The sequence below is a fragment of the Tamandua tetradactyla genome, chromosome 18 (assembly GCF_023851605.1).
Source record: "Tamandua tetradactyla isolate mTamTet1 chromosome 18, mTamTet1.pri, whole genome shotgun sequence".
In the NCBI taxonomy this organism is placed as follows: Eukaryota; Metazoa; Chordata; class Mammalia; order Pilosa; family Myrmecophagidae; genus Tamandua; species Tamandua tetradactyla.
The window spans coordinates 60524872-60547865 of NC_135344.1; the positions used below are offsets into that span (position 1 = coordinate 60524872).

The 22994-nt window shown below is 34.6% G+C and overlaps 1 protein-coding gene across 6 annotated transcripts in view; it reads right to left on the reverse strand.

Annotated features, from left to right (window-relative positions):
• Nucleotides 1-22994, reverse strand: part of RBBP8 (RB binding protein 8, endonuclease) — a 119327-nt gene that overhangs the window by 21429 nt on the left and 74904 nt on the right. For all 6 annotated transcript variants that reach the window (XM_077135804.1, XM_077135806.1, XM_077135805.1 and 3 more), the window contains 7 exons: nt 16855-16956; nt 14906-15003; nt 8340-8449; nt 6365-7241; nt 6159-6285; nt 4081-4169; nt 558-672 (listed from right to left, as the gene is read on the reverse strand). In XM_077135804.1, coding sequence (XP_076991919.1) covers nt 558-672; nt 4081-4169; nt 6159-6285; nt 6365-7241; nt 8340-8449; nt 14906-15003; nt 16855-16956 — 1518 coding nt within the window. The remainder of the gene's footprint in view (nt 1-557; nt 673-4080; nt 4170-6158; nt 6286-6364; nt 7242-8339; nt 8450-14905; nt 15004-16854; nt 16957-22994) is intronic.

A 22994-nucleotide genomic window follows, 5' to 3' on the forward strand; every position in this document is an offset into this window, starting at 1 on the left:
ATATACACTATAATTCTTAGTTTACTGCTAATTTGCAAATCTATTCTAACACTTCCCAACAGAATCCTTTTTTTTCCCTTACCAAATTGCTTTGATAAATTACATTTTTAACACAAGACTCTTGAGATTCCCTTTTATGCCTTTGTAAAGAAATAAGTCTAAACCAGGAATCAGCAAATTTTTTTTTTAAAGGGCTAGATAGTAAATATTTTAGGCTTGTGGCACCAGAAGGTATCTGTAACAACCACTCTCTGTGCCATTGTTGAATGAGGCCATATTCCAATAAGACTTTATTTATAAAACAGGCAGTGGCCGTGGTTTACTGACATCTGGAAAGTATATGAATGATTTCTGAAATAAAAAGAATTTTGGGCTAAAGATTTTTCTTCTGAATTACTGAAACTGAGCTTTATTAAGAGAAACCTAAAATTAAAGGAATAGGAGAAAAAACTTACCTTCTACAAATAAATCACAGGCCACTTGTGCTTAACAGTACAATGGTATGACTATAAACTTCTCTGCACATTTAAAAAATTTTTTTAAAAAGCAAATCTTACTTGGACTTTTTTCTTTCTGCTCTTGCTTCTTCATTTTTAAAAGCACAGTTTCACTAACCAACGTACAGTCCATGTCCACTGTCTCTCCTCCTCCTAATTTTGAATGACTGCCATCCTGAATAAATATTTAAGAATTCAAAATTTTAACAATTATCCCTCCACGGCTTTTTATTTACTTATTATATTTGAGGAATATACATCAATTTAGGTTTCAATGCCTGTAAAATAAATATATAGCTTTAATATACAATTCCTCTCAAGCCTAGGAAAAGGACTGAAACCAAGGAAAGGGAGCACTGAACTCCTCTGAGCTGCTTCTTTCTTCTCCAATCTGCCTCACAATAATGAATGTAAACAAATTAAAACCTAGTTTTATAAATCAAATTTGATTTGATAGGCATATATTATTCTAGCACTGCTTAAAAACTTTACTATTAATATGCTATCAAGTGAAAGAAAACTTCTCAAACTATACACAATTCAAATAAAAGTCAAAGTCAAAAAATACCTATCGAGTTTTCTTTTTTCCTGACGTTTTATTAAAAAAATTTCAAACACATAAAAGATGGAAGAATTGTGCAATGAACACCCATATCCCTACCACCTAGATTCTACAATTAAACAATGAACAAATTAGCAATTAAACAATTTAACATTGCTAAATTTCTTTTTAAAAAATTTATTTATTAAACAAATTAACAAACCAAATAAAACATCAACATGTGAATCAATAATTCACATTATCATCACTTAGTTGCATATTCATCATTTCTGTGAACATTTGCATTAATTCAGAAAAAGAAATAAAAAAGACAATAGAAAAAGAAATAAAACGAACACAGGAAAGAAAAAAAAAGATTATACCTACCATTCCCCTTAACCCTCGCTTTCATTGATCACTAGCATTTCAAACTAAATTTATTTTAGCATTTGTTCCCCCTATTATTTATTTTTATTCCATATGTTCTACTCGTTTGTTGACAAGGTAGATAAAAAGAGCATCAGACACAAGGTTTTCACAATCACACAGTCACACTGCCGAAGCTGTATCATTATACAATCAAGAAACATGGCTACTGGAACACAGCTCTACATTTTCAGGCACTTTCCTCCAGCCTCTCCAATATAACTTAACTAAAAAGGTGGTATCTATATAATGCGCAAGAATAACCTCCAGAATAATCTCTCGACTGTTTGAAAACTCTTAGCCATTGACACATTTTTTTTGCAAGAGAAATTTACTACGTTTCTATTCTTCTGGAGACAAGAAATAAGCTGCTATACTTTTATTGAAATCCTTATTTCATGTAGAGTACTGTACTAAGTACAATGGGAGAGAAGGGCAGGTTTTGAGAGAATTGGAAATTAGCTCCTTTTCATGAGCAATTTAATTTAAAACTCAGAAAAATAGAGCTGTAATACAAAACGATTTGAGAAAATTTACAAAGCTCTTGCAAATTTGTAGTAAACAAATCAAATACATGTATGAGGACATGGAGTAAAGTAGGGATCAGGAAGGCTTGTGGTTCACCAAAGTCTGAGGACATGAGATAGCTGAAAGTTGAAGAAATGCTGTAAGGAGATAGAATTCTTAGTGGGGGTTAAATATGAATATAAAACATTTTCTTCCCAAATGAGCAGCTTTCCATTCTTAGATTCTAGGAACTGATACCATCAGTTTTTCTATGTCATTTCTTAAACAATGAATAAGAAGATTCCTACTGGTATTCCTTTTTTTGTTTTAATTGGCCTGTTTTATCTTCCTGGATAAGTGAAATGATGGAGCAGAGATTCTGAATTTAGAGTTGTGGATAAATATACAGTGTAGAAGAAAGGAATGAAGTGTGAAGGTATACAATTAATGACATTCTTGGTCTGAAATTGTTAAGTTGTAAAAATTAAAGTGGCCCTGTAGAAAATTTAGGTCCCTAAAACCAATAAAGGGGCTGTATTAATAATCTTTAAACCTGTAATTGAATAGTAACCAGATTGTCTACAGAGAACATTTTATACCATTTTTTTACTAGAAACCACCTGAGTTTCTAGTAAAAAAAAAGCGATCATAGTTATTGTGGTTTCATTGTAATTAAGACTGCATACATGCTGAAAAAGCAGGGAAATTACTCTGAATAACAAAGATCATACTAAGTAATCCAGTCACTGACACTTTCATTAAAATTGTAGTAGGATAAAATTACTAAACTTGAAAGGAACTGATTCTAGCTTACTGAAAATGATTTCTGCGATGCAAAGAACTTGCATCCAGGCCTTGCCACCCTCAAACTAGAATAGCAATTACACACCATAGCAATTTCTTACCCCAACATGCACTGTAAGGTGAGTGTTTATATTAAAGAATTCCATGCCAAGAATGAGTCTCTTGGCTGTGCTTCTGAGCTAACAGGAAGGCCAGATTATAAAACACTACCACCTCTAACAATTATTATGCATCCTTAGGAAATACATGTATTCAAGATGAGAACATGATGTATTCATTTCCTTTGCTTCTGAGATTGGTTGCATTTAAATGAAAACATTCAGCTTATCTGTAAAGTTTTCAGTTAGTGATGTATTTTAAAAAAGGTCAAAACTGCAGAGAAATGAAAATCGAGATATCTGTGAAGTCATTGCTCTTGGTGTGCCCAATCTGGACTTCCAAGGAAGCTCAGTAAGACCAAAGGTTTTTCAACCAATCCAAGGTACAAGTAGTTTAGGAACAGCATATCTTGTGTGTTGATATGAATACCCATCCTCAAATGAAAGAAAATTAACAGTTAGATCAGCTTAAGGTTTGGTTTACTCCATCAACAATGATTTTCCTGTTGTAGTGCATTCTGAAATTTTTCTGAAGAAAACACAATCTAACCTATTTCTCTGTGAAAGTCAGTCTCTTTGTCAAAAGGTACAGTGCACTTCTGTACATGGCCAAAATGTGAAAAGTGTGCAGCTTATCACAGTTGTGGTCCAGGGAATTTTTCTTGCAAAAACAGTGCACTGGACAATTTTTGTATGCAAGGCCATAATACTTAACTGCTGAGACTGCCATCATTTTCTCTCTTTTTTTTTTTGGCATGGACAGGCTCTGGGAATCAAACCTGGGTCTCCAGCATGGCAGGCAGGAATTCTGCCACTGAGCCACCATTGCCTGCCCTCTATTGAGTTTTAAGTTTTAAAAAATTACATAATATTTACAAAAATTGCCAACTGGGAGAATGAGTTCTTTTCTTGATGGTATGTTATTGCAAAAGCTAATAAATACATATGAGGAATTATCTAATAAATAGTAAAATAATTTAAAATATGTAAACAGCATTTACATTAATTTTAACAGAAAGTGTTTACCTTTTAAAAAATACCGTAAGTTTAAAGAACAAGCATTTTTTTCTTAGTTTTCTGAAATAGGTAAACTGAAGTTTTAAGAGGTAATAATCTGAAGGTCAGAGTAAGCCAGGAGAGGAGGCTGACCAAGAACCCAACTAGAATAAGAACAAAATAGGCCTTCAATTTTTACTTTTAAACTTACCTTTGTATCTATTACAGTAATATCCATTTTATACTGAGAAAGGTCTGCTCCTGGATCTATACTCCACTGGATATTTTCAAAAGCTACGTCTTAGGAGAAAACATACCAGAATTAAAACCTGATTTCTAAATTTCTCACCAAGACACTATGGGACCTATGGAATAGAAGATTTTTGCAAATCATTCTGGTAAGGGACTCGTATCTAAAATATATAAAGAATTTTTACAATTCAATAAAAAGACAAATATCCCAATAAATATGGGCAAAGGATCTGAATAGACAGCTGCCAGAATATATGACACAAATGGCCAATAAGCACGAGAGAGATGCTTGACATGGGGGATGGAGAAGGATACAGATCAGAGAATGCCATTGGGGAAATGCAAATCAAAATCACAATGAGATACCACTTCACACACGCTAAGATAGCTGTAATTTTTTTTAAAAAGATGATAAAAAAGTGCTGGTGAGGATGTGAAGAATTTGGCACCGTTTTCACACACTGCTGGCAGAAATGTAAAATGGTGTAGCTGCTTTGGAAAACAGTTTGGCAGTGCCTTAAAAGGTCAGACACAGAGTTAATGTAACCTAGCAACTGTACTCCAAGGTATAAACCAAGAAATATGAAAATAAACATCCACACAAAAACCTGGACAAAATGCTCATAGTAGTATTATTCATAATAGCCAAAAGGAAGTAATTTAAAAATCCATCAACTATTGTATAAATAAAATGTGGCATATCCATACAATGGAATTTATTCTGCAATAAAAAGAAATGAAGTGCTGAAAAATGAACAACATGAAAATCGAAATATTATGTTATGCGGAAGAAGTCACAAAAGATCACGTATTGCATGATTCCACTCATATGAAAAGTCCAAAATAGATAAATTTATAACAATTGAAAGCAGATTAGTTGTTAACTTGGGCTATGGAGTGGGAGTGGAATGCATGGGGGAATGGAGAGTAAATGCTAATGGCTAAGAGGTTTCTATCAGGGTGATGATAATGTTCTAAACATAGATTGTAGTGATGGTTGTGCTACTATGTAAATATGCTAAAACAATTGAATTGTACATTTTAATGGGTGCATGTTATGATGTATAAATTATAAAACCATTTTAAAAAGTTAAAATTTTAATACTGTCTGGAGGAGTTTTCAATGCATGTAAATATAGTACAAAATAACTACATAGAGTATTAATAAAGAACTAGTGGCACAATATTAACTCTAAATAGACTGTGACAGGCTAAGTAGGCCTACTATAATTCCTAAAGCAGTCATGAAAAGAAAAAAAATTAGAACAAAAAGCTGAAATAATTCAGGAATGAGAGTGAAAAGACGTTTTCCCACAAAGACAGAAAAACCCTTGCTTGAAGAACATATAAAGAATATACTTCTGGGGGTGTATGGAGACCTTGTACTTTCTTTGTCATTTTTCTATAAACCTACAATTAAACTAATTTAAAAAAGTTAGAGAAAAAAAAAAGGATGTGCTTAAGTAAAATAAACCCCAAATGAAGGAACAACTGTGAAGAATAAAAGAAAAAATACTGCATATGAAGTTGAGAAATATTTAAGACTCATTTATAACATATTAGAGCAAATGTTTTCAAGTAAGTTTAAAAAGCTATATAGATGTATGTATGTATGTATGTTTATAGATAGAGATGTAAATGCAAAGGAAAAATGACACGTTATCTATGGGATGAGGAACAAGATATGAGTGATGTAAGTTTTACATTTTACTCTTTAAAATTATATATTTAAATTTTTAAAGCGTTTGTGAAGAAAATAAGAAATAATTACATAAAGTAAGTAATTTCACATAATCACCTATAAAGTTGGTATTAAAAGATCTCAATTCATTTTTTTCTGAATGCACAAGAAGAGGGAAAATCACAGGTATAATGAAACTAATGAGAATCATCCCATAAACAAAGAAACATGCAGGGAGAAATAAAATTTTTACCCCCAAACAATTCAGTCTATACTAAGAATGTAAATAATACCTTATATTACAATACGCAATTTAAAGTCATTATAAAAGAATGGAAAAATATTTGTGTGTATACCTTCATTGCTTTGCAGAGACTTTGTTCTAGCAATTCTACATGGATTTAACTGCAGAACCGATGCAAGCTCACATGCTCCTTGGATTGACCTGGTTTTCATTTTTATTGGCTCATGAGAACCAGCACCCTAAAATGGTAAAACTTATTAGCATCTAGATGAAATCGCAAACAACATTCTAATACAAATCCCTGAACTTAACACAAACCTTCATGTCATCAAAAAGCTTGTCTGTCGCCAAACTTTCACATGGCTGTAGAGGGATTTTGAAGACAGGATTTTCTTCTTTTATTTGTAATGGTGTTTTATTATCTGAAGAGGATTTACTCAAGGACTGGAGAATGCATTCTTGCATATCTTCTGGGGATGTGCTCCCATTTAAGGTCTTATGACTTGAGGAAGAACTCTTTGGAATGGGTTTCAAAGCCTCATAAAGAGTCATTTGTCTCGATCTGTTTTTAGAAGTCTCATTTACTTGACTTTTCTCTTGACGTTGAATAGTGGAAAACCGATCAGACAGATCCAGAGGTTTATCCATCACAGAGTCTCCACTGATGGAAAAATGACTCTCCATTGGAATAGGAAAAGCATTTTCTTTATCAAAAGAGGCTTGGGGGGAATTTATTTCATGTTCACTTTCGTCCTCAGTCTTCCTCTTTTTGGATGTTCTGCCTCCCAATGGTTTCAGAGGCACCAAATGTTTATTTCTATCAGCAATGGCATCTTTAATGTGATCAGTACCATCCTGCATACCTCCGGACTCATTTATATTTTTACTTGTAAGCATCTGCTTTTTAGAAATTGACTGGCTAATGATCATGTTTGCTTCAGGCATAACGTTATGATGTATGAAAAAGATGCTATCTTCAGATTTTGATCTAGTTTTCTCTGATCTGGAATTAGAAGTGTTGCTGAAACTGGCTGTTTTCAGGTAGTTTTTTTTTCCAGTCTCTAAAAGAGAAGGTGACATACTTGTATTTAAACCTAAAGTATTCTTCACATTAGAGGTAGCGCCAAATACAGGAGATGACACCCGAGTAGTCAATTCTTCTTGGGGAGGGATCTTTGAAGTAGAATCTGAAAATCTAAATAAATAAAGAGTGTCAAAAATTTTTCCCTACTCAGAAAATAGGGTAAAAGTTAAAAGGCAAGAATGAGAAAACCTTTTTAAACACAGAATTATTAATAAAAAGGTCTTATTTATCTAGTAAAGCAGAAGATTAACCAAAATTAAGATTCACTTCCCTTCATTTGGCTTACAAAAAGCAAGGAAAATGATACAGGAAACTTGTGTCTCATTACGATGATTTGCTTATCTATAAAAATGTTTTCTAAGCAACTTAAAAAACTTCACTACGTAAAGAAAGCACATAATAAATTCCACTAGGGTCCCAAATTCTTGTGTTGTTATGAAATCTTGTCAAAAGCAACTTCTACACATAAAATTCTTACACTACAGAATTGAAGATAAATTAAGACCCAGCTTGCCTCTATCAAGACCTAGCTGTGATAGTAGAAAGAACACTACATTTAAATTTGAAGAAATGCTGGGTAAAAGCTCTGGCTTTAGTATTTAATAGTTGTGTGGCCTTAAACAAGACAGTGAATGTCTCTGGAGCTGCATCTTTGTCATCTGTTAAAAAAAAAAAATGGGGATAATAAAACCTACCTCAGTGAGTTACTATGATGACATAGTAAATGTGATATATTTACCAAAAAGCAAAAACACGGCAGTAAAATGCTATGTAAATATAGATATTATTAATTAATGGCTATCCTGAAATTAGTAAAAAGGAGATGTTATACAATCTTGGGAGCTCATCCAAGCAAAGGACACACTTTATACAACATCTGGTTTTGTAAATAGTTTGGAAATACAAACCCGAAAGGAATGACTGGGTCTTTAAAGGGGCAGAATAATAAGGCTGGGAACTTTTAGGTACCACTTGCTAAAAGCACAAAAAATATCTAAAAATTATATTCAACTCTTGACTATGATGTAAAAAGTCCCCAATAAATCACAAATTTGGAGAAACACTTTTAAAATAAAAATTAACAACAGAATAACAAAACTACAAATGCTGAGGAAGAGAAAATGGTTTCATTATATATATGGAGCTCATTATAATGGGATCTCATTAATTGCTTATTAAATTTTTTTTCACCCAAAGTGTCAAAATTACCTTAAACTGTCTTCACTATTTCTTGTGGATTCTTCAGAAGGTTTTTTGTGATCTCCTTCCAGACAGTGATAGAGCTCATCACCAAGAGGACTCATGGGATCTTGAGATTCCTTTAACAGTAAAAAATAAAGCACACAGATGCAATGAAATATCATTCAGCTGTAAAAATGGAGTACAGATAACACGCTACAATGCGCATAAAACTCAAAAACATTATGCTGAAGAGTATGTTGTTTAATTAACACATATTTGTGAATTATCCAGTTCTCCCTTCTTTTTTGATTGCTAATTCAATCCACTGGGTTGGATACATATATGCATACAGTGCATGATTTCAACATTTTTTAATTTGAGACTTGTTTTGTGCCTACCCTGGAGAATGATCCATATACACTAGAGAAGAATGTATAGTCTGTTGCTGGATAAAGTGCTCTACAACTGTCTGTTAGGTTTAGTTGGTTTATAGTATTGTTCAAGTCTTGTATTTCCTTACCAATTTTCTGTCTAGAAGTCCTATCCATTAATGAAAGTGGTATACTGAAATCTATTGCTGTAGAACCATCTATTTCTTCCTTCAGATCTGTCAATATTTGCTTCATATATTTTGGGGCTCTGCCATTAAGTGCATATATATTTATAACTGTTACGGCTTCTTGCTGAATTGACTCCTTTATCAGTATATAGTGTCCTTCTTTGTTCCTTGTATCAGTTTTTTACTTAAAGTCTATTTTATCTGGTATCAGTACAGCTATGCCAGCTTTCATTTGGTTGCTATATACATGGCATATATTTTTCTTTCTTTCACTTTCAATCTATCGTGTCTTTGAATTTAAGGTGAGTCTCCTGTAAACAGCATACAGTTTGGTCATTTTTTTTTTTAATTCATCCTGCCAATGTCTGCCTTTTGACTGGAAAATTTACTCCATTTACATTTAAGATAACTACAGATAACGTATGACTTCTGCCATTTTTCTATTTTGCTTGTTTTAACTCATACATTCTTTGATCCTCAATTCTTCCATTAATGCCTATGCTCAATTTATTTGATTTTTTTTGATATTTTACCATTTTGAGCCCCTTCTCATTTCTTTCTTATTATATTACGTCCTTTGTGGTTACCACGGGGCTAATGTTTAACACCCTCAATCTAAAATAACCACAACTGATTTGATACCAACTTCAGTAATATTCATATTCACTGTTCCTACAACTTTCTGTCCCACTTTTTTGTTGCACTTGTTAAAAATTATGTCTTTATACATAGTATGTCCCAAACCATAGATTTATCATTACTTTTTATGTCTTTACATTTTAGAACCTTAAACAACCAATGGGTCAAAGAAAAACTCACAAGGAAAGTCAGGAAACATCTTGAGGCAAATGAAAACGAAAACACAACATACTAAAATTAATGGGCTACAGAAAAGGCAGTGCTGGGAGGGAAATTTATAGCTTTAAACAACCCCACATTAAAAAAAGATTTCAAATCAGAGCCCTAACCGAACAACTGGAGAATCTAAGAAAAGGACACCAAATTATATCAAAGCAAGCAGAAGGAAGGAAATAACGAAGATTAGAAAGAAGATGAGGGGCGGGCCACTGTGGCTCAGCAGATAAGGATGCTTGCCTGCCATGCCCGAGGACCCGGGTTCAATTCCCGGTGCCTGCCCATGTAAAAAAAAAAAGAAAAAAAAAAAAGAAAGAAGATGAGATGGGGGAAAAAAGAGAACCAACAAAACCAAAAGTTGGTTCTTTGAAAAGATCAATAAAACCAACAATCCTTTAGCTAGACTGACAAAGAAAAAAAGGGAGAGGACACACTAAAACCAGAAATGAAAAGCGGTACATTACTACTGACCCTGAAGAAATAAAAAGGGTTGTAAGGGGACACTATGAACAACGGTATGCTAAGAAACTGGATAACCTAGATGAAATGGACAAATTCTTAGAAATACACAAACTACCCATACTGACTCAAGAAGAAACAGAAGATTTCAACAGATGATTTATTAGAAAAGACATGGAATCAGTAATAAGAAAAACTCCCAATAAAGAAAAGCCCAGCACCACATGGGTTTACAGGTGAATTTTACTAGACATTCCAAGAAAAATTAACTATCCTGATCAAAGTCTTCCTAAAAACTGAAGTGGAGGGAACACTTCCTAACTCATTCTATGAGGCCAACATCATCCTCATATCAAAGCCTGTTAAAGATACCAGAAGAAAAGAAAATGATATACCAACATCCCTTATGAATATAGATGCAAAAATCATAAATAAAATACTAGTAAACTAAATCCAACAGTACTTCAAAAGAATTATACATTATGAACAAGTGGGTTCATTGCAGGTATGCAAGGGTGGTTCAACATAATGAACCATATTAAGGGAACAGAAAAAAGCATGATCATCTCAGTTGATGCAGGAAAGGTATTTGGCAAAACCCAGCACCCCTTCTTGTTAATTACACTTAGAAAACCAGGAACAGAAGGAAACTTCCTCAACATTACAAAGTGCATATATTAAAAACCAACAGCTAACATCATACTCAATGGTGAAAGCTTTACCTCTAAGATCAGGAATAAGACAAGGATGCTCAATTTCACCATGGTTATTCAACATTGTTCTGAAGTTCTAGCCAGAGCAGTTAGGCAAAGAAAAAGAAATACGAGGCATCCAAACTGGAAATGAAGAAGTAAAACCTTCCCTATTTACAGACAATATGATCCTAGGTACAGAAAATCCTGAGAAATCCATAACAAAACTAATGAAACTAATAAATGAATTCAGTAAAGTGGCAGGGTACAAGTTTAACATGCAAAAATCAGTAGTGTTCTATACATTAGTAACGAACAATCTGAATAAGAAATCTAAATAATTTTTAATATAATTCCATTTACAATAGCAACTAAAAGAATGAAATATCTAGGAATAAATCTAACCAAGGATTTAAAGGATTTTTATGCAGAAAGCTAAAAGACATTGCTAAACAAAATCAAAGAAAACAAATAAATGGAAGTACATTCTGTGTTCATGGATTGGAAGACTACATATTGTTACAATGTCAATTCTATCCAAAGTAATTTACAGATTCAATGCAATCCCAATCAAAATTCTAATACCCTTCCTTACAGAAATGAACAAGCCAATCATCAAATTTTTTGAAAGGGTAATGGGCCCTGAATAACCAAAGTTCTCTGAAAAAGAAGAAAGAAGTTGGAGGACTCACACTTCCTGATCCTAAAACTTATTATAAAGCCACAGTAACAAAAAAAGCATGATAACTGGCAAAAGGACAGACATATAAACCAAATGAATCGAATGAGGAGTCCAGAAATAAACCCTCACATATAGTTAACTGATTTTTGACAAGGGTGCCAAGTCTACTCAATGGCAAAAGAATAGTTTTTTCCAAAAAATGGTGCTGTGGGGCCCAACCATTCAATAGGCCGAGCTATCAATCCTCAGATTTGCCCCTGTGAAACTTATCCCAGTAAAGGATAGGCTAAGTCTACTTAAGATTAGGTCTAAGAGTCACCCCCAGAGAACCTCCTTTTGTTGCTCAGATATGGCCTCATTCTCTAAGCCAACTTGGCAGGTGAACTCACTTTCTTTCCACTATGTGGGATATAACTCCCAGGGGTATAAACCTCTCTGGCAACGTAGACAGAAATCCTGGGATGAGCTGGAACTGGCATTACGGGATTGAGAAAGCCACCCAAAAGGAGTGTGCTGGTTTGTAAGGATTTATGTACCCTAGAAAAGCCATGTCTTAATTCTAACCCAACTTTGTGGGAGCAACCACTTCTCTTTATCCCTATTCAGCACTGTAGGTTGGAATCTTGATTAGATTATCTCCATGGAGCTATGACACCGCCCATTCCAGGTGGGTCTTGATTAACTTACTGGAATCCTTTAAAAGAGGAAGCATTTTAGAGAGTGATGAGAAAGCCATGAGAATGATGAGAACCATGAGAGCCCATGAAGCCAAGACCTTTGGAGATGAAGAAGGAAAACGCCCCAGAGGGAGCTTCATGAAACAAGAAGCTTGGAGAGAAAACTAGCAGACATTGCCATGCTCGCCATGTGCCTTTCCAGTTGAAAGAGAAGCCCTGAACTTCCTCAGCCTTTCACCAGTGAAGATAACCTCTTGTTGGTGCCTTAGATTGGACATTTCTATAGCCTTGCTTTAACTGGGACATTTTCATGGCCTTAGAGCTGTAAATATGCAATTAATAAACTCCCCCTTTTCAAAGCTGGTTCCATTTCCGGTATATTGCCTTCTGGCAGTCAGCAAACTAGAACAAGGGGAAAGAGAGAAATGAGATAAAATAGTGTCAGTGGCTGAGAGATTTCAGAGTCGAGAGGTTATCCTGGAGGTTATTCTTATGCATTATATAGATATCCCTTTTTAGTTTATGGTGTATTAGAGTGGCTGGAAGGAAGTACCTGGAGCTATGTTCCAGTAGCCTTGATTCTTGAAGATGATTGTATAATGAAATAACTTTTACAATGTGACTGTGGGATTGTGAAAACCTTGTTTCTGTTGTTCCTTTTATCAAAGGTATGGACAGATGAGTTAAAAAATAAAATAAAGAATAAATAAATAATGGGGTGTGTGTGCTGGTTTGAAAGGATGTATGTACCCTAGAAAAACCATGTTTTAATCCTAATCCCATTTTGTAAAGGCAGCTGTTTCTTCTAATCCCTATTCAGCACTGTATGTTTGAGACTATAATTAGATCATCTCCCTGGAGATGTGACTCAATCAAGAGTGGCTGTTAAACTGGATTAGATGGAGACGTGTCTTCACCCATCCAGGTGGTCTTGATTAGTTTATTGGAATCCTATAAAAGAGGAAACATTTTGGAGAAAGTTAGAGATTCTGAGAGAGCGGAACGACATAGCTACGAGAAGCAGAGAGTCTACCAGCCAGCGACCTTTGGAAATGAAGAAGGAAATAGCCTCCTGGGGAACTTCATGAAAGGAAGCCAGGTGTGAAAGCTTAGCAGATGACACCGTGTTTGAGAAACCCTGACCCTGTCCGCCATGCGCCTTCTAACTTGAGAAATACTGAACTTCATCGACCTTCTTGAACTAAGGTATCTTTTACTGGATGCCTTAGATTGGACATTTCTAAAGACTTGTTTTAATTGGGACATTTTCTCAGCTTTAGAACTGTAAACTAGCAACTTATTAAATTCCCCTTTTTAAAAGTCATTCTGTTTTTGGTATATTGCATTCTGGCAGCTAGAAAACTAGAACAGGGGGACAAAGGGTAAAATAAATTGGGTAGGTGGAAATACTAGTGGTCAATGAGAGGGAGGGGTATATATGATATTTTCTTTTTGTTTTTTTTTCTGGAATGATACAAATGTTCTAAAAAATGATCACTGTGATGAATAAACAACTATGTGATGATACTGTGAGCCACTGATTGGACACCATGTATGGAATGCATGTGTGTGAAGATCTATCAATAAACATATTTTTAAAAAGGGCTGTTTAGAGATCAGTGCTAATCAAACTTTAACATGATATAAAACAAATTTTAACTTGTTAAAATGCAAGTTCTCATTCAAGAGCTCTAGGGTGGTTTCTGAGATTCTGCATTTCTAACCAGCTTCAAGGTAATGCAAATGTTGTTGGCTTATGGATCACGATTTGAGCAGCAAATCTTTGAATATTAGCTCCCTTAATACATTTGGTGTTTAACAGATAAGAAATAACTGACCTGGCAAGTTTATGAGAAGAAAGGAATTAGCAACCATTAAAACATATTTAAAGTTGAATGGTTAAAAACTATCCACTATCACTTGAAGATGGACTTGATATCAGAGAGGACAAAACCCCCAAATCTAATGAAACACCAATTTAGTAGAAAGTCAACAGCAAGACAATTTTATAAACGTACATATACACTTACTAACTAAAGCAAAGTAGTCCTATTTTCAAACTGTGTTGAAAGAAAATTTTTACTTAAGATTGAAGAATTCATCAAGTCTTCTATTCACTAGAGATCAATAAAGAACAAAAGGAAGTATGCCTGATATAAGTATGAAAATAATAAAAAGAAAATCATGGAGTCAATTTCTGATCTAATCTCGAAGAAAAAGTCTAACTATACTGGCACTTCTAAGGATAAAGTAGGTCTAAAATAGGTATAGTAGCCCCAAGAACTCAGCCAGTTTTCCAAATCAAACTCCAGTTTAAAGGATCTTGAACAGATCCAATAAATTCTGAGATCAACCTAAAGGTTCTGGTATTCTTTTAGAAGGAACTGGGGGAGGGAGGTGGGTAAGAGGGTTGGTCAAATCCTCTAAGCAATCATTACTATCCTAAATTTTGATTCAATCTATATCCTAAGAATTCTAAAGACTGGATTTCTGGAACTACCAAGGGAAGAAACAAAATAAATGGGACTTCCTACCCACATCAATTTTGTTTCAGGCCTTTACCTAATGATCTTTAGATTAAAAAAAAAAATCTCTTGCTCAATTTTCTAAAAACTGACTTAAAAGGACAAATCAATTAATTTATATTAATAAATTAGACAATTACTTACAGATTCTTCTTGAACACTAAGTCCAAGTGTTTCGGCAACAACTGTAGCTAAATTAAAAGATGATTTATCAGTGGGATAACTGCTTGTTCCATGTGTTTCTAAATAAGTAAAAAAAAAAATTATACAATTACAGAGACTAGACACATAAAAAAAAGCAAAGTGATTTAAAGAATCTCTTTACAAGATGGCACTGAGCAATATTTTAAATTCTGCACAAAGAAGTCCCAAATATCTGCTTAATATAAATGGCAATAAACAACAGGTATCTAGCATCCACACTTGTTCATCTTTTTCAGCTGTTTTCTGTTCTTCCTAAATGAATTAAATGCAATAAAGGCAGTTATTTTTCTTATGCAAATTCAAAAAAAATCATAAAAAAATATATATCTGTAATGGGTTTATTGTGACCTTAGACACAGCACAAACATCATATCATAATTATAGTAATTTTTTTATAAAAATATACTTTGTGGGGGAGCCTTTCAGCACTGCATAGTTTTTCAATTTTAGGCTAACACATTTATATGAGAATCACCTATGTTGGAGTATTTTATAAAATTTCATGCATGGAAAATTTCTCTAACTCAAGTATTTACGGAGCACATACTATGTATCAAGTACTATTCTAAGCACTAGATGAAAACAAAAGGTTCTTGTCCCAAGGAGCTTATAGCATACAATTGAAACAGAATTTAAAAGAGAAATACAATAAAACGTGATAAGCATTATAATAAAGCTTATATAAGGGACTATTTAAACCCACATGATTTAAACCACGATTTATTTATAAGTCCTTAAAAGAACTGATAACTGAACTGACTACTGAAAGAAAGAGGAATATGAAAGGCTATTTGAATTGGGGGGAAAAGAGGAAGATTTTAGGCATGTTTAAGGATTTAGAAAAGTGAAATAAAATTGCATGTTTTGGGAACTACATGTAGTTCAACTGCTAAAAATCAAAAGGCAAAAGACGAAAGCAGTAGAAGATGAGCCTACTGGATCAGATGTGCTGAGGAGTTTAGAATTTATCCCATAGGCAATGAAGAGATATCCAAGAGTTTTAAACAGAGAAGAGATGCAATATTTGTGGTGAAAGAATTCTACACTCTTGCTTGGCAATCTCATTCAGTCTCATGATTGTACCACCTACATGCTGACAACTTCTACATATAATACCATTTTAGACTCATCCTCCACACTTGAAATCATATCCATTTACTTAACCAAAATTTCTATCTGAATGTCTCTCTAGCATCTCAAACAGAACATTCCCAAAACCAAACTCCCACCCCATACCCTGCAAGCATGCTGCTGCCAGTCTCTTCCATCTCAGTAAGTATCAGCTCTATTCTTCCTGTTGCCCCAACCAATCTCCCTTTAATTCTCTTCCAGCCAAACAGCCCTCCTCAATGTTCCTCAAACAAATGAAACAGCAGCCCATGTGAAGGTCTTTTTGTCTGCTGATTTTTTTCTACCTGAATGTCCTCTCTACCAGATATCCACATGACCATTTCTCATTTACTTCCCTCAAATGTCTCCTCTGCTCAAATGTCACTTTATGTTTGAGGGCTTCCAATATCCCTTCTTACTCTGCTTTATTTTCTTTACAGCATTTGCCTCTATATTGTATCTGACATATATTTATTTTCTTTCTCCCCCAATTAGACTGTAAGCTCCATGAGGGCAAGGGCTTCGTTTTCTTCAGTGCTTGGTACACAGTAGACTCGATATTTGTTGAGTGAATGAGTGACAGTAAAGTCTTCTTTATTTAAAATAATTAGTAATTTGTATTCATATGGGTAGGGATATTACTTCCCAATATGAAAAAGACTGCTGAACAACTAGTAATAAAAATAAAATTATATGTAACTATTTTTAAATATCATCTCACTAGACTGTTATCACCAATTAGTACAAATTTTAAACTTATACTTCAGTATCTTTCTTACTTGTCATGGAAGATTGACTTTGATCACAGGTGTCAGCCACTAAAATTTCATTTTCATTAGGGTTACATTGTGAAAGAGTTGGCTTTAGAACTTTTCTCAATTCTAAGAGGAAAAGGGGAGAAACAACATATTAAAAAAATGATGAAAAAATCAAAATATTATTTTGATGAACCAATATATACCTATCTTTAAATACAACACAAGCACTTTTTATTACTATAATTTTCATATTCTAAGAAGTAGCAAAGTTTTTTTTTGTTTCAGTAAGAAATAAACTGGGAAGTTAGAACAGTGGCAGAGAGAATTAGCACATATAAGCCTCTTCTGACTTAAGTCACCTATGTTAAGTAATATCTTTTTTTTTTATTAATTAAAAAAAAGATTAACTAACACAACATTTAGAAATCATTCCATTCTACATATGCAATCAGTAATTCTTAATATCATCTCATAGGTGTATGATCATCATTTCTTAGTACATTTGCATCGATTTAGAAAAAGAAATAGTAAGACAACAGAAAAAGAAATAAAATGATAATATAGAGAAAAAAATAAAAAAAAATACAAAAAATATATATAAAAAAACCCACACAAACAAACAAACAAAAAACTATAGTTCAGATGCAGCTTCATTCAGTGTTTTAACATAATTACATTACAATTAGGTAGTACTGTGCTGTCCATTTTTGAGTTTTTGTATCTAGTTCTGTTGCACAGTCTGTATCCCTTCAGCTCCAATTACCCATTATCTTACCCTGTTTCTAACCCCTGATGGTCTCTGTTACCAATGATATATTCCAAGTTTATTCTCTAATGTCGGTTCACATCAGTGGGACCATACAATATTTGTCCTTTAGTTTTTGGCTAGTCTCACTCAGCATAATGTTCTCTAGGTCCATCCATGTTATTACATGCTTCATAAGTTTATTCCGTCTTAAAGCTGCATAATATTCCATCGTATGTATATACCACAGTTTGTTTAGCCACTCGTCTGTTGATGGACATTTTGGCTGTTTCCATCTCTTTGCAATTGTAAATAATGCTGCTATAAACATTGGTGTGCAAATGTCCGTTTGTGTCTTTGCCCTTAAGTCCTCTGATTAGATACCTAGCAATGGTATTGCTGGGTCGTATGGCAATTCTATATTCAGTTTTTTGAGGAACCGCCAAACTGCCTTCCACAGTGGTTGCACCATTTGACATTCCCACCAACAGTGGATGAGTGTGCCTCTTTCTCCGCATCCTCTCCAGCACTTGTCATTTTCTGTTTTGTTGATAATGGCCATTCTGGTGGGTGTGAGATGATATCTCATTGTGTTTGATTTGCATTTCTCTAATGGCCAGGGACATTGAGCATCTCTTCATGTGCCTTTTGGCCATTTGTATTTCCTCTTCTGAGAGGTGTCTGTTCAAGTCTTTTTCCTATTTTGTAATTGGGTTGGTTGTCTTTTTGTTGTTGAGTTGAACAATCTCTTTATAAATTCTGGATACTAGACCTTTATCTGATATGTCGTTTCCAAATATTGTCTCCCATTGTGTAGGCTGTCTTTCTACTTTCTTGATGAAGTTCTTTGATGCACAAAAGTGTTTAATTTTGAGGAGCTCCCATTTATTTCTTTCTTTCTTCAGTGCTCTTGCTTTAGGTTTAAGGTCCATAAAACTGCCTCCAATTGTAAGTTTCATAAGATATCTCCCTACATTTTCCTCTAACTATTTTATGGTCTTAGACCTAATTTTTAGATCTTTGATCCATTTTGAGTTAACTTTTGTATAGGGTGTGAGATACGGGTCCTCTTTCATTCTTTTGCATATGGATATCCATTTCTCTAGGCACCATTTATTGAAGAGACTGTTCTGTCCCAGGTGAATTGGCTTGACTGCCTTATCAAAGATCAAATGTCCACAGATGAGAGGGTCTATATCTGAGCACTGTATTCGATTCCATTGGTTGATATATCAATCTTTATGCCAATACCATGCTGTTTTGACCACTGTGGCTTCATAATATGCCTTAAAGTCTGGCAGCGCGAGACCTCCAGCTTCGTTTTTTTTCCTCAAGATACTTTTAGCAATTCAGGGCACTCTGCCCTTCCAGATAAATTTGCTTATTGGTTTTTCGATTTCTGAAAAATAAGTTGTTGGGATTTTGATTGGTATTGCATTGAATCTGTAAATCAATTTAGGTAGGATTGACATCTTAACTATATTTAGTCTACCAATCCATGAACACGGTATGCCCTTCCATCTATTTAGGTCTTCTATGATTTCTTTTAGCAGTTTTTTGTAGTTTTCTTTATATAGGTTTTTTGTCTCTTTGGTTAAATTTATTCCTAGGGATTTTATTCTTTTAGTTGCGATTGTAAATGGGATTCGTTTCTTGATTTCCCCCTCAGCTTGTTCATTACTAGTGTATAGAAATGCTACAGATTTTTGAATGTTGATCTTGTAGCCTGCTACTTTGCTGTACTCATTTATTAGCTCTAGTAGTTTTGTTGTGGATTTTTCCAGATTTTTGACGTATAGTATCATATCGTCTGCAAACAGTGATAGTTTTACTTCTTCCTTTCCAATTTTGATGCCTTGTATTTCTTTTTCTTGTCTAATTGCTCTGGCTAGAACCTCCAACACGATGTTGAATAATAGTGGTGATAACGGACATCCTTGTCTTGTGCCTGATCTTATGGGGAAAGTTTTCAATTTTTCCCCATTGAGGATGATATAGCTATGGGTTTTTCATATATCCCCTCTATCATTTTAAGGAAGTTCCCTGGTATTCCTATCCTTTGAAGTGTTTTCAACAGGAAAGGATGTTGAATTTTGTCAAATGCCTTCTCTGCATCAATTGAGATGATCATGTGATTTTTCTGCTTTGATTTGTTGATATGGTGTATTACATTAATTGATTTTCTTATGTTGAACCATCCTTGCATACCTGGGATGAATCCTACTTGGTCATGATGTATAATTCTTTTAATGCGTTGCTGGACTCGATTTGCTAGAATTTTGTTGAGGATTTTTGCATCTATATTCATTAGAGAGATTGGTCTGTAGTTTTCTTTTTTTGAAATATCTTTGCCTGGTTTTGGTATGAGGGTGATGTTGGCTTCATAGAATGAATTAGGTAGCTTTCCCTCCACTTCGAATTTTTTGTAGAGTTTGAGCAGAGTTGGTACTAATTCTTTCTGGAATGTTTGGTAGAATTCACATGTGAAGCCGTCTGGTCCTGGACTTTTCTTTTTGGGAAGCTTTTGAATGACTGATTCGATTTCTTTACTTGTGATTGATTTGTTGAGGTCGTCTATTTCTTCTTGAGTCAGAGTTGGTTGTTCATGCCTTTCTAGGAACTTGTCCATTTCATCTACATTGTTGTATTTATTAGCGTAAAGTTGTTCATAGTATCCTGTTATTACCTCCTTTATTTCTGTGAGGTCAGTGGTTATGTCTCCTCTTCCATTTCTGATCTTATTTATTTGTGTCCTCTCTCTTCTTTTTGTCAATCTTGCTAAGGGTCCATCAATCTTATTGATTTTCTCATAGAACCAACTTCTGGTCTTATTGATTTTCTCTATTGTTTTCATGTTCTCAATTTCATTTATTTCTGCTCTAATTTTTGTTATTTCTTTCCTTTTGCTTGCTTTGGGGTTAGTTTGTTGTTCTTTCTCCAGTTCTTCCAAGTGGACAGCTAATTCCTGAATTTTTGCCTTTTCTTCTTTTCTGATATAGGCATTTAGGGCAATAAATTTCCCTCTTAGCACTGACTTTGCTGCGTCCTATAGGTTTTGATATGTTGTGTTTTAATTTTCATTCGCCTCGAGATATTTACTAATTTCTCTTGTAATTTTTTCCTTGACCCACTCGTTGTTTAAGAGTGTGTTGTTGAGCCTCCACGTATTTGTGAATTTTCTGGCACTCTGCCTATTATTGATTTCCAACTTCATTCCTTTATGATCTGAGAAAGTGTGTATGATTTCAATCTTTTTAAATTTGTTGAGACTTGCTTTGTGACCCAGCATATGGTCTATCTTTGAGAATGATCCATGAGCACTTGAGAAAAAGGTGTATCCTGCTGTTGTGGGATGTAGTGTCCTATAAATGTCTGTTAAGTTTAGTTCATTTATTGTAATATTCAAATTCTCTGTTTCTTTATTGATCCTCTGTCTAGATGTTCTGTCCATTGATGAGAGTGGCGAATTGAAGTCTCCAACTATTATGGTAGATGTGTCTATTTCCCTTTTCAGTGATTGCAGTGTATTCCTCACGTATTTTGGTGCATTCTGATTCGGTGCGTAAATATTTATGATTGTTATGTCTTCTTGTTTAATTGTTCCTTTTATTACTAGATAGTATCTTTCTTTGTCTCTTTTAACTGTTTTACATTTGAAGTCTAATTTGTTGGATATTAGTATAGCTACTGCTGCTCTTTTCTGGTTGTTATTTGCATGAAATATCTTTTCCCAACCTTTCACTTTCAACCTATGTTTATCTTTGGGTCTAAGATGTGTTTCCTGTAGACAGCATATAGAAGGATCCTGTTTTTTAATCCATTCTGCCAGTCTATGTCTTTTGATTGGGGAATTCACTCCATTAACATTTAGTGTTATTACTGCTTGGGTAATACTTTCCTCTACCATTTTGCCTTTTGTATTATATATATCATATCTGATTTTCCTTCTTTCTACACTCTTTTTCTGTCTTTTCGTATACCTCTCTCTTCTGTCTTTTCGTATCTGACTCTAGTGCTCCCTTCAGTATTTCTTGCAGAGCTGGTCTCTTGGTCACAAATTCTCTCAGTGACTTTTTGTCTGAGAATGTTTTAATTTCTCCCTCATTTTTGAAGGACAATTTTGCTGGATATAGAAGTCTTGGTTGGCAGTTTTTCTCTTTTAGTAATTTAAATATATCATCCCACTGTCTTCTAGCTTCCATGGTTTCTGCTGAGAAATCTACACATAGTCTTATTGGGTTTCCCTTGTATATGATGGATTGTTTTTCTCTTGCTGCTTTCAAGATCCTCTCTTTCTCTTTGACCTCTGACATTCTAACTAGTAAGTGTCTTGGAGAACGCCTATTTGGGTCTTTTCTCTTTGGGGTGCGCTGCACTTCTTGGATCTGTAATTTTAGGTCTTTCATAAGAGTTGGGAAATTTTCAGTGATAATTTCTTCCATTAGTTTTTCTCCTCCTTTTCCCTTCTCTTCTCCTTCTGGGACACCCACAACATGTATATTTGTGCGCTTCATATTATCATTCAATTCCCTGAGCCCCTGCTCAAAATTTTCCATTCTTTTCCCTATAGTTTCTGTTTCTTTTTGGATTTCAGATGTTCCATCCTCCAGTTCACTAGTTCTATCCTGTCTCTTTAAATCTATCATTGTAGGTATCCATTGTTTTTTTCATCTCTTCTACTGTGTCTTTCAATCCCATAAGTTCTGTGATTTGTTTTTTCAGACTTTTCATTTCTTCTTTTTGTTGATCCCATACCTTCTTCATGTCCTCCCTCAATTTATTGATTTGGTATTTCAAGAGGTTTTCCATTTCTGTTCGTATATTCAGAATTAGTTGTCTCAGCTCCTGTATCTCATCTGAGCTATTGGTTTGTTTCTTTGACTGGGCCATATCTTCAATTTTCCTGGTGTGATTCGTTATTTTTTGCTGGCGTCTGGGCATTTAATCAGATTTCCCTGAGTGAGGAACCCAGCAGATTGAAAGACTTTCCTGTGAAGTCTCTGGGCTCTGTTTTTCTTATCCTGCCCAGTATGTGGTGCTTGTCTGTCTGCGGGTCCCACCAGCAAAAGATGTCTTGGGTCCTTTAACTTTGGAAGACTCTTGCTGCTGGGTGTGTGGTGGAGACAGAGGAAAGGTTGTAGGTTGGTTTTAATGGCTTCAAATTGTGAAGTCCTGGGATCTGAGGTCCTTGAGAGAGGGAATCCACCTGAGTTGTGTTTCACCCCTCCCGTGGGGAAGATTCAGGTGGTAGAGAGCCGTGAAAGCAGCCTGTTTCTGTTTTCGGGGCAGTTGTAACCTATGTAATCCCAGCACTGAGCCCAGAGGCAACGAAGCCTCCATAGAAACAGCCGCAGAAGGCTCTGTTTGCCCCCCTTTCCTCTTTTTCAGTTAGCCCAATCGGGGACTTCTGCCTTGA